Source organism: Euphorbia lathyris, chromosome 10, assembly GCF_963576675.1.
Source record: "Euphorbia lathyris chromosome 10, ddEupLath1.1, whole genome shotgun sequence".
Taxonomy (NCBI): Eukaryota; Viridiplantae; Streptophyta; class Magnoliopsida; order Malpighiales; family Euphorbiaceae; genus Euphorbia; species Euphorbia lathyris.
In genome coordinates this window covers 9,217,627-9,229,055 of record NC_088919.1, presented here as the reverse complement: position 1 = coordinate 9,229,055, position 11,429 = coordinate 9,217,627, and the positions used below count along the sequence as shown (strand labels likewise).

The following is an 11,429-nucleotide window of genomic DNA, read 5'->3' as shown; positions in this document are numbered from 1 at the left end:
GCAGAACCATATCGATCTTCGAGAAGAATGTCTAGGAGGCTTGCATGATGCGCATGTTGTAAGAATTTGTAGGAACATATTGACAACTTTTGAGATTAAGGATTTGTTTAACAAAAGTTGCTAAAAGTGATGTAAATGAATAAAAAAATAAAATATTATATTTTAAAATTATGTGTTAAATGTTAAAAACTTTTAAAACACGCTCTATTAAAGTTCCTTTAAGAACATTTCCACTAAAGGCGGATGAAGGATAAAATTATAAGGAAGACTAAAATTTTAAAAAGGATTGGTGTGAATGTGGGCCATTTGGAGCTTTTGATGGGCCAAAATCCTCCATCACATGTTAAATTGTATTTTTGAATCGGTTTGGAAGCCGATAATTTTCGACCGTATTTCAAATGCAAGCAATCTAAAAATTTACAAAAAATGACATATTAGTTTAAAATTTAAACTTTTAATTAATTAATTAATTTTTTTACGGGAAATTTTTTAGGGTGCAATATGAGGACTTCCAAAAGGTCACTCATTTTAGTAATACTTTCGCCCAAGCATGTTTAACTTCGGAATTCTTATGGGATCTGGTGCATTAGTGCTAATATGATCGCACCCTTAATTTATTTATTATCCATGTGACTTTTATCTAACTTTTATTTAAAAAAAAATTAAAATACTAATGGTAAATCACACCCATGGCTTCTGAACTTTAGTTATTTAACATTATGGTTATTGAACTTTAATTCTTAACCGCATGATCACTAAACTTTACACTTTTCAACATCGGTAACCATCAATGCCTCAAAACACCCGTTGGCGGTTTCAAAATAAAAAATTTGAAGATTTAATAATATCCTAAAAAGCTTTAATTCTTGAAAATTTTCGTTTTGAGGTCATTTAAGTGGTGTTTGGTTAGGAGAGAGACAATGAATTTGTAGGGAGAAAGCTCCAATAAAGGTGATTTTGGAAAATAAAAAATGTGGTTTCATGGTAAATGTCGCTCTGAACAACTTTAATTCTTAAATATTTTCATTTTGATGTCGTTAACGGTCATCTTGATGAGTTAGTTAAAGTTGAGTGGCCATCAATATTAAAAATGTAAAGTTCAGTGGCAATATCATTAATAATTGAAGTTTAATAGCCATAATGTTAAAATGTATAAATTTCAGTGGCCAAAGGTGTAATTTACCCAAATACTAACCAAGTTGACACTACATTCCATTGCGGTCGAACTCAAAAAAAAAAAAAAAAAAAAAAAAAAAAAAAAAAAAAAAAGGCAGGCCGCCAAAAACGTTATCATGAAAAAAAAAACTCCAAATTCATCTCTTGATAGGTGGAACGAAGGAATTTTCCAGAGCTCTTTGCCATCTTCACTACCAAAAGAAAACTCTGTAAGCTGTTTTCAAATGTTTCATCCATTTCCACTTCGTTTCTCTTTAGCGCATTCTGATTCTAATTTTCTCAATCGGAACTGATATACAGACGGATTGTTTTCATCTAATTCTTCAAATCTCTTTTTCTACCCCTCTTTTCAGTGTTCTCTGTCTGATTCTTCTCCATTGGATCATCTTCCCGGGATAGCTTAATTTTGCTGAGTTAGCAGAAGCTGAAAATAAACACTAGGTAAAATCCTAATTTGACTCGTTATTAATTGACAATTAATTATTAGTACTTAAGCAGTTCATACTTCTCCGTCTAAATGGATTGAACTGGAGTAATTAGTTGTTCATGTTTGTATTATTGATACAAGCAGTTATTTTCAAGAATTAAACATGTGGTTTTATTTCATTTGGATCTGTATTTATTGGAGATCTGATTATGTTTTATGGAGCTTACTCTACATTTTTTATTATTGTTGATTACTGAAAATGAAATTGTAGATTATTGTATATGACATAATTAGATAGTTGACTACCACCAGTACTGGTTTATCTGATTATCATTGATAGATGGAGAAAACGTGGGAATTCTTTTTCTGCTCAATTTGTTTTCAGCCTAACAATAAATCTTAGGTACTGTATTTATTGCTTGCATTACTAATTGTGGTTTGACCACTAGATGCCCAATAGTTGGGATAATTATTTATCCTTTCTTCTTTTCATTTGCTTCCATTTTTGTTCTACATTTAGCTACTGGATTGAGTTTTTTGAGGAAGCATAATCGTACTGGATGTTGATCATTAGAAGTGGAAGCTGAAAACAAGTCGAACTTCTAGGTAAACTTTTAACTATAATTTGGATTGACTGGTTAGTTGTAAGTTAACTATTAATATATAGTTGGTTACTTTATAAGTATAATTTATCACAGGCAGTTTTGCTAGCCATCCAAATTTGCATCAAATGGAAAGACTCGTGACAGATGAGCATGGTAGCTTATCTGTTGCCATTGCTACTGCTGCCAACGAATTGAAAAACAAGTTCAACATTATTTGGTTAAGACTGAAGTCAAAATCAAATGATTTGGCATGTAGCTCAGATTGCATACCTCTACATAGACACAAATCTAAATTTATACCAAATGAAGCGGAGTTATGTCTTTTGATCTGTAGCATCTTTCCTGATGATTATAGAATACCAATAGAAGATTTGGTTATATATGGGATGGGCTTAAAGTTGTTTGGAGACGTGCATGATATGTTTGTTGCGAAATGCGGAGTCCATCACCTCATTTCTTTGATTAATAAAGTAAATGGTGACAATATCAGGCTTGGTCATGAGGAATATGGTACACACCATGAGTATGTAACTATGCTAATTGGCGCGCGTGATTTTGCGAAGTCGGTTGCCTCAAGTTATCCATTAGTATTTCATGGTGAGACTGTAATAGAAAAGTGGCCACAGTCAAATTTGTATAAAGATTGCTATGGACTTTTACTTGTGCTAAAAAAAATCAAAGAGCACCCTCTTAATATGGAGTGCCCAAAACTTTGGTTGCTACTTCTTAAATACAAGGAAGATTCACGAAGCATTCCAGTTGACTTTTTTGAAAGAATGAAAGAGCTCCGTGTTCTATCCTTGGATGTCTCATCACTTCCACAGTCACTTAGCGGGCTAAAGAATCTTAGAACATTGCGCCTTAAAGTACCTAAGTTTGAAGATATGTCTTGGATTGGTGGTCTGATGAATCTGGAATTTCTTTCAATTTCAACCTTAAGTTTGACCGATATTCCTAAGGAGATGAGACAACTAGAGAATCTAAGGGTACTTGACTTGAGAAAAATGAACCTTGCATACATTCCTGTAGGTGTATTGTCCAGAATGCTGAAACTAGAAGAGTTATATCTGCCATTAAACTTCAGAAGGTGGGGATGCAAGGCAAAAGAAGAACATGATGATTACGATGAATGTGAATCAAGGAAAGAGGATAATTATGATGATGAAGAAGGAATTAATGCAAGGACTGGTGAGATAGATGATAGAAAGAGGACAAACGCAAGCCTTACTGAGATACTATCACTTTCGCTACATGCATTACAAATAACCATACCCAAAGCTTCAATTTTGCCTAAAAAGTCACAAATATTCAAAAACATTCAACACTTTAAAGTTATTGTGCCTAATTATCTTAAATATCAACCATTTGACAAAGATTCAATGAATCATTTGCAACTCATGGGTGATTCAAGTGATATCAAAGAGAGTGGTATTTGTGACTTGATGAGTAGAACGGAATACTTGAGTTTGACAAGAGTGAGAAATTTGAAGAATGTTATTTTCCAGTTAGTAGATAATGACTTTCCACAGTTAAAGAAGATGATTATTTCTGAATGTGATGAACTAGAATGTGTAGTTGATACGACAGGAAAGCAGATTTCACCAAAAGATAATTGTTCATTCTGGAAGTTGGATAGTCTCCATCTGTCAATGTTATCTAATTTGAAAGAAATATGTCATGGAAGATGGACAAATATTCAATGGTTTCCGAACTTGAGTCAAATAAGCATAAGGTTTTGTCATAAGTTGAAATATGTGTTTCCATTGTCAATTGTTGGAGGATTGAAACTTCTCAAAAGCATAGAGATACTTGATTGTAATGAAATGGAGGGAATTTTCAACCAAGGCGAGGAGGATGACGACTGGCTTGTGCATTACTTCATTGAAGAACTTGATTTGCATTCACTTCCAAAGCTGATTGGTCTTTTAGTACAGAAGGATAATACAAACAATGGCGTTCATGTTGATACCAATCAGTCCTTACCAACTAATGAGGTGAAAACTGTTTTCCTAGTCTATTTACTTTTTGTACAATTGTTAGCTTTGTCTACATCAATTTTTAATCATAATGATAAATTGAGATTTAAGATTGTGAGTTTCTCATTGATAGATTGTGTCAAATAGCATGGAGGAATCAATTAGTACATTTGATGGTCATTTCCAATCCTTTTCAACAAATGAAAGCACATCAAGATTGACTGGAAGTTGCATTAAGGATGAGGAACTCATTTGTCCACCACCAACCTCGACAAGCAGCGCGCAATTGCTAAAAAGCGTTTCCCGTGAACAGGTATATATGCACTTCAAGTTTTTATTGATAGGTTTTTATTAAACTATAAGGTTACAAATATTTTGAATACACTAAATTTTTTTAATTAATGGAGCCAAAATTTAAATGTAATTAAGAATCAAAATCTCTTATATTAAGTGAAAATCATTCAATGAAAAATTAAGAGTGCACATTGAGTGTTTCATTTCATTAATTCGAAAGACTTCTTCAAAACCTATATTATATGATTAAGGATAATTTAATAGTTAAAAGAATTAAGAATCAATGAGAGTTTTTCTTTTTAACACAAAATAGCCTCAAGTTTAGAATACTGACATGTAGGTTTCAACTTATATATATGTGTATGTTTGCTTGTGTGTGTTGGGAAGTGTGCATTGTGGGTGTGCATTTCTGTTTTTTTTTTCTCATTGCTGTTTTTTTTTATTTGGAAGATTTCACTTACGAAGAGCAAGGATGTAATTGGCTATATGGAGATGTATGGTGCATTAATTCCATCCAAGTTGGCTGAAAAATGCTTGCAAAATTTGAGAAGACTCAAAATAGCATTTTGTGATGCGGTAAAAGTTATATTTTTGTTCGAGGAAAACCATGCTACTTCTAGAGCCTTTAATTCTTTGAAAGTGTTAGAGTTGCATGGTCTACGGAATTTAGTGCACATATGGTTTCAGACTCCACAAAAAATTATAGCTTTTCAGAATTTGCAAATTCTAATTTTATTGGAGTGTCATAATTTATATCTTTTCTCCTCTCGAGTAGCCAAACTTTTGGTTCAGCTACAAAAAATATGCATTAGTCGTTGTAAGATGATGGGAGAAATTATTGTACTTGCGGATGGAAAAGAGGTAAAAGACAAAATTGTATTCCCTCAACTAAAGCTTTTGGAACTTCAACATATGCACAATCTTCGGATTTTCTGCGGTGGAAGCTATGACATTGAACTACCTTTATTGGAAACTTTGAAATTTAATCAATGCAATAAGATGAAATGTTTCTCATATGGGTCATTGAGGACGCCAATGCTGGAGAGAGTACAAATAAATGGAAGCTTAATGAAAATAACGGGAGATCTTAATGAAACTATGATGCGGTAAATTTTTCTTATCCTTCTTGTTAAATTTGTGGTAGTATGTAGTTCTTTTCAAAATTCATAGTAGATAATAGTAATTGGATGATTTTGTTAATATACTCTGTTTTTCTAACTTTCTTTCCTAAATTCATAATATTTTCACTATCCAATCATCAATATAGCTTTTTAAATTTATTATTGATTCTTCTGCAAGGTTTGCGGAAAATCGAAATGGTCAACTTTTCACCTTTTCTGATCTGAAGATTGCTACAAATAATTTCATCAGATCACCTGCTATTTTGTCGGATGAAGGGTATTTTGGTAAACTCTATTTAGGATGGATAGATGAAAAGACTTTTGCACCCTCCAAAGCTGGCACTGGAATGGCTGTTGCCATCAAGAAATTGAAATCGGAAAGTCAGAAAAGGCTTCAGGAGTGGAAGGTATTCATTATTTTTCCAATTATATTACGATTTACTACTATATAGTTCAGATGAAAAATTATAAATGGTTTAAGTATTTTCTATTTTATTTAGATTCTTTTTCTATATATGGCCATTAAGACAGTGGTTAAATTCACATTTGGTCACTCTACTATCATGGTTGTCTTAAAATTGTCACTCAACTTCAATTTATCTCAATAAGATCACTCCAGCGACTTCAAGAGCAAAAAGACATCAGAAAAGTGAAGTGACTGCCACATGCACTAGTCAACTTTCACCGTTAACCAAAACTACACTTGACTACCACCTACATGACACGTGGATGCCACCTAGTTCATCGAAATGACACGTGTCATCTAGGTGGCAACCATGTGTCGTTCCGGTCAGCTAGGTGGCAGCCACGTGTCATTTCGTTTAGTGATGAAAGTTTATTAGTACTGACGTGGAAGCCACGGTCATATTTCTATATTTCTGGTGCCTTTTTTCTCTTGATGTCGTCGACAAAATTCAAAATTGAATGATTTTATTGCCATGAAACAAAATGCGAACAATGCGAATAACAATGCATTTTTTCAATGAAGTTGATGAATTTCAGGACTGGTGGCTGCCAAGTGTTTGGAAAAGTCTAAATTTATGCTGCATAACCTTGAGATTTGTCTAACTATTTTTAGTTTTTTAATTTGAGAATGCAGTTGGAGGTGAACTTGCTTGAGAGGAAATTCCATCGCAACATCGTTAAATTGTTAGGACATTGTTGGAAAGATAAAGAATTATTCCTTGTGTATGAGTTTATGGAAAGGGGAAGCTTGGAGGATCATCTATTATCAAGTAGTAAGTGGAAAAAGTATATATTAAGAAAATAAAGACTAGGATTAGCAACTAATGGATTGGTTTTTATGTTCAGGAAATCCATTGATTGAAACATTATCTTGGGACATGCGGCTCAAGATAGCCATTGGAATAGCTCGGGGTCTTGATTTTCTTCATACTTCAGAACCAAAACTTACTCATAGAGATATCAACTCTTCAAATATACTGCTTGATCGCTTAAGTTCTTGTATGATGCATCTTTAAGTTGTCTATTTGGTTGCTTCTAAAGTTATACGGAGTTTCTTAAATATGATATTTTAGAGGTAAATTACACCCATGGCCACAGAACTTTTACTTATTTTCATAGTATGGTCATTAAACTTTAAAATGTCTTTACATGTTCTAACATTTTGGACACTAAACTTTAACTAATGCCTCAAAATGACCGTTAACGACATCAAAATGGAAATGTTCAAGAATTAAAGTCGTTCAGAACGACGTTTACCTTGAAACCACATTTTGTAGTTTCCAAAATCACAAATTTTGAAGAATCAAAGTTGGTTCAAATATCATCGATTCTTGGAGTTTTTTATTTTGATGTCGTCAATGGTCATTTTGGGGCGTTGATTGAAGTTTAGTGGGCATTACTGTTAGAAAGTGTAAAATTGAGTGACTTTTATGTTATGTTTTGAAATTTAGTAGTCATTATGTGAAAATGAGTAAAGTTCAGTGGCTATGGGTATAATTTACCCGATATTATAGTCATGAAGTGCTAACTCTTTTTTCTTTTTGTTTTTCTTCTGTTGTTCACAGAATTATGATGCAAAAATATCAGGTTTTCAGTTGCCAAGATGGGGGTTTTCAGATGGGGACTCAAATGTGACAACCGGTTATGTTGATCCGGTGGATTTTCATGATAGAACATTCGGTTATGTTGATCCCGTGTATGTTAGAACAGGTAATTCTATGAGTAACAATGTCTAAATCCTTATGTTTATAACTTTTAAATCACCGGAGCTTTACTCATTTTCACGGTGTTTCCACTAAACTTCAAAACTTAACATAAAAGTAGATCAACTTTACACTTTCTAACATTATTGGCGACCTCAAAATGGAAACTTCCAAGAATTAAAGTTATTTAGAACCACATTTAGCATGGAACAACTTTTTATATTTTCCAGAGTTCTTTCTCAAAACATTCACTCTCCCCCTCCTAACCAAACAACAACTAAATGAAAGCTACTTAGAATATTATCAATTCTTGGAATTTTCTATTTCATGGTCATCAACGGTCATTTTGAAGCGTTAATTTAGTAACTATAATATTAGAAAGTGTAAAGTTGAGTGACTTTTATGCTACATTTTGAAGTTTAGTGGCCATAATATTAGTTGAGGTAAAGTTTAGTGGCTATTGGTGTAATTTACCCTATAATTATGTTAATTGAATGAAGATAAACTCCAAATATACAAACTCCAAACTGTATATTTAATTTTTTTTCTTTTTCTTTTCTTTTGTTTTTTTGAAAGGTTTAATGGATCACACCATTTCTAAATTTATCATTTAGTTTCAGAATTGTCACAAGATTTTTATTTATATTGACTATAATGTTACATATTCAGACCGTTAGATCTAAGCTAATTAAATTTAAACCTTATAATTATTTTCATCTCCATCATGAGATTCTAATAAATCTAGATGTAACAGTGATTTGGTCATTCCGAATGCATCTGAACACCACTGTGGGTTTCTATTGCTACGAATTAAAAGTTCTGTTAAGTCTGATATTATGTGGCAAGTTCGAGAATCGCATGTGTTATTAACCTTTTCGGTAACTGACAACAAAAATGTTAATGTAGTTTAGATCATATATGTAGAGTCACATAAATGTATGAGCTGACATTGTTGTTTTTACAATCTCAATTAGGTCATTTATATGTAAAGAGCGATGTATATAGCTTCGGCGTGGTGCTGTTGGAATTGATGACAGGCTTACGGGTGCTTGATAAAAGTCGTCCGATCGAACAACAAAACCTGGTTGATTGGTTGAAGCCAATTCTCTTTCACGATAATAAGTTAACAGATATTATGGACGCAAGAATGGAAGGCCAATACTCATCGAAAGCGATAACGTTAACAGCAAAGCTTGCATTAAAATGTGCGGAGTGTGATCCTATAATCCGTCCCTCTATGAAAGAAGTTGTGGATGCACTCGAACAAATACGGGCATTGTGAATGTTATCAATTTGGTTCCATCTTTACCCGTGAATGAAGGATGGAAGGCTAATACTCGTCGAAAGCGAACTGTTAACAGCAAAGCTTCCATTAAAATGTGTGGAGTATGATCTTATAAATCGTCCCTCAATGAAAGAAGTTGTCGACGCACTAGAACAAATAGAGATGATGGAGAGACTTTTGGTGATTTGAGGAGCCACTAAGAGGCTGTTGGAGCTGATTTTTCACTCTCTCTCCTCTCAAATTTTAATTTAAGAGTTAACTTAAGAGATGGTTGGAGATGCTCTAACATTTTAAACAAATTTAGAAAACTAATGAAACACATGTAAGTTTAGGAAGTAAATCAAGGACAGCCTAATTGATGTATTAAAAAAAAAACTAAATCCATTGACACGAGCTAGCATCAAAATCGAAATCCAACTAAATGGATTAACAAAAACGCTAAATAGGCAGGTAGCAATAACATATTGATAAGATTAGTAACATTGGAAGCTGATTTCATAATGTGGATTGTTAAATACCGCGCCCTTTTTATTAGTTATTGTCTCCATTTTGATTTTTTTTTTTGTCCTTTTCATAATTTTAATCAAAAACTGAAAATTCCTTCTTTAGAATCACAAACCCGAACAACAATAATTGAAATTATGAAAATAAATGATGTGTGACAATCCGAGAATTCCGGAAATAGATGATTACGAGTCGGAAACACTAAAGTTTATGTTTTTTTATCAAAAAAAATCATGAAAATGAAAATAATGCATCTTTTTGTGATGATTTTATATTTTTCATCACAAAAAATTGAACTATTTAGCATTTTTTATCACCAAAAATTTGATGATTTTGAATTGATAAAATTATGTTTAAACGGATGCCGAAATCCGCCAGGCCAATGGCCAGGTGGATGCAGAAATCCGTTCAGCCAATGGCCAGGCAGATGTTGCATCCACCTAAGCCAAATTTGGCCGATTGTCTCAACAAAATCCAAATTTTTGGTTTTCAATTTTTTTTTTACGAAAAAAAAGTAAAATTGATAATAAGTAATTTGGATACTAAATAGTAATACCTTTTCCATATCATCTAAATCCAATTCTATCTTCATCAAATTTCACAAATTTCACTTAGGATTAAATTCCACATGGTCAGGTAACAAGCACCGCCTTTTCTTTTTTTACCGACTCAACATATATACATATATATTTACGGAGCTACCACCATTGTCAGCCTCAGCCATTTAGAAAGCAAGCACCGCCTGTTTCACCGACTCAACAACATATATATATTTCTCTTCACCCATATATATGTTTTACCGAGTTACCAACCATCGTCATCCTCACACATTCTTTAGAAGAAGAAGATAATATTAATGGAGCAGCCACCGTCTAAGAAAAGGAAGTTATTTACACACATTAATATTGCAGGTATGTAATTCCTTCAACCATATATATATCTCTCTATTTTATTTATTTTTATTCTTTAATCAATTTCTAATATGCTATTACGTCCTTTAATTATTAATTAATCCTGGTTCATCTTCTTTCAGACGAAGATCAATATCACGATGATTTCGCGATCGCGGTAGCGGTGGCGGAGGCTGAACGTGAGGCTATCAAACAATTTATTCAGAAGATGATATCAAGCTGTGATTTTGAATTTGGAGAAGATGATAATGATCTAACAACATTGCTGCTGCCTATTTCCGAAGATGATTTAACACTAGCTGCGGCGGTGGCTGAGGCGGAGATGGTCGCGATGGCTGAGGCATTGGTCGGAGTATGATACTGTTTTTCAATATTTAGGAAATAGATGGATAGACACGTACTCTAAAATAATTGAATTGTGTTCCATTGGGATTCAATCTCTTTTTCTTATTAATTTGTAATTCTATTTTATTTTTATTATAATTCTCCACTTGTTGTAAAAGATTAATACAATACGATTCGTTGAGAAATTTTGTTCTAATTACATTTTTGAAATATCTTTATTGTTTTATAATTGTTTCCAGGTGTCGGAAAACGAAAAACCATATCGGTTAATCGAAATCATGAATTAGTATACAGTTTTTAATTTTAAAAATAGTGTTTAATGGTTCGTGCTTAATCGAAACCGACTGAATATCAATTAAATATTTAAAAAATATAAAAATACATTTATTTATATGGATAAATAATTATTTAGTCTCTATAGTTTTACATATTAGTCAAAGTTTTAATTAGAAGGTTTCTAAATTTTTTTAATTTTAATGGTTTAATCATTCTATCAAATATTAGTATTAAATGAGATAAAAATATATAAATAACTCTCAGTTTATTTGTTACTATCTCTCTAATTTTAGTTTATCTCTCTAATTTTAGTTTATGCGGGTTTTTTTTGTTTTATGTTT

The 11,429-nt window shown here is 32.5% G+C and overlaps 1 protein-coding gene, 1 long non-coding RNA gene and 1 pseudogene across 4 annotated transcripts; 2 read left to right on the top strand and 1 right to left on the bottom strand.

The window, feature by feature from the left end:
- Positions 1 to 491: 491 nt before the first annotated feature.
- LOC136210254 (5S ribosomal RNA) lies at positions 492 to 609 on the bottom strand (annotated as a pseudogene).
- Positions 610 to 1,268: 659 nt separating this feature from the next.
- On the top strand, positions 1,269 to 9,586 carry LOC136208657 (disease resistance protein At4g27190-like). Of its 3 annotated transcripts, XM_065999750.1 has the most exons (12): positions 1,269 to 1,385; positions 1,530 to 1,617; positions 1,944 to 2,006; positions 2,124 to 2,209; positions 2,302 to 4,202; positions 4,318 to 4,497; positions 4,929 to 5,584; positions 5,778 to 6,006; positions 6,699 to 6,837; positions 6,911 to 7,053; positions 7,630 to 7,774; positions 8,742 to 9,586. In XM_065999750.1, exons 5-12 carry the CDS (start codon positions 2,334 to 2,336, stop codon positions 9,047 to 9,049), a joined length of 3,669 nt encoding a protein of 1,222 aa, XP_065855822.1. In that variant the 5' UTR covers positions 1,269 to 1,385; positions 1,530 to 1,617; positions 1,944 to 2,006; positions 2,124 to 2,209; positions 2,302 to 2,333; the 3' UTR covers positions 9,050 to 9,586. The 3 variants fall into 3 exon arrangements, 2 of the variants coding, with proteins under 2 accessions (XP_065855822.1, XP_065855823.1); XR_010677220.1 differs by lacking the exons at positions 1,944 to 2,006; positions 8,742 to 9,586 and having other exon boundaries at positions 6,911 to 7,139; positions 7,630 to 7,746; XM_065999751.1 differs by lacking the exons at positions 1,944 to 2,006; positions 8,742 to 9,586 and having other exon boundaries at positions 6,911 to 7,063; positions 7,630 to 7,761.
- Positions 9,587 to 10,063: 477 nt separating this feature from the next.
- On the top strand, positions 10,064 to 10,942 carry LOC136208658 (uncharacterized). Its single transcript, XR_010677221.1, has 2 exons — positions 10,064 to 10,467; positions 10,590 to 10,942. It is a non-coding gene; the product is annotated as an uncharacterized lncRNA (long non-coding RNA).
- The last annotated feature ends 487 nt before the right edge of the window (positions 10,943 to 11,429 follow it).

Excerpts from the sequence above, each read along its gene's own strand:
- LOC136208657 (XM_065999750.1), top strand. The coding sequence starts at position 2,334 with ATGGAAAGACTCGTGACAGATGAGCATGGTAGCTTATCTGTTGCCATT. Across the intron at positions 4,203-4,317 it reads AGTCCTTACCAACTAATGAG|ATTGTGTCAAATAGCATGGA; the intron begins GTGAAAACTGTT and ends TCTCATTGATAG. Across the intron at positions 7,054-7,629 it reads CAAATATACTGCTTGATCGC|AATTATGATGCAAAAATATC; the intron begins TTAAGTTCTTGT and ends TGTTGTTCACAG.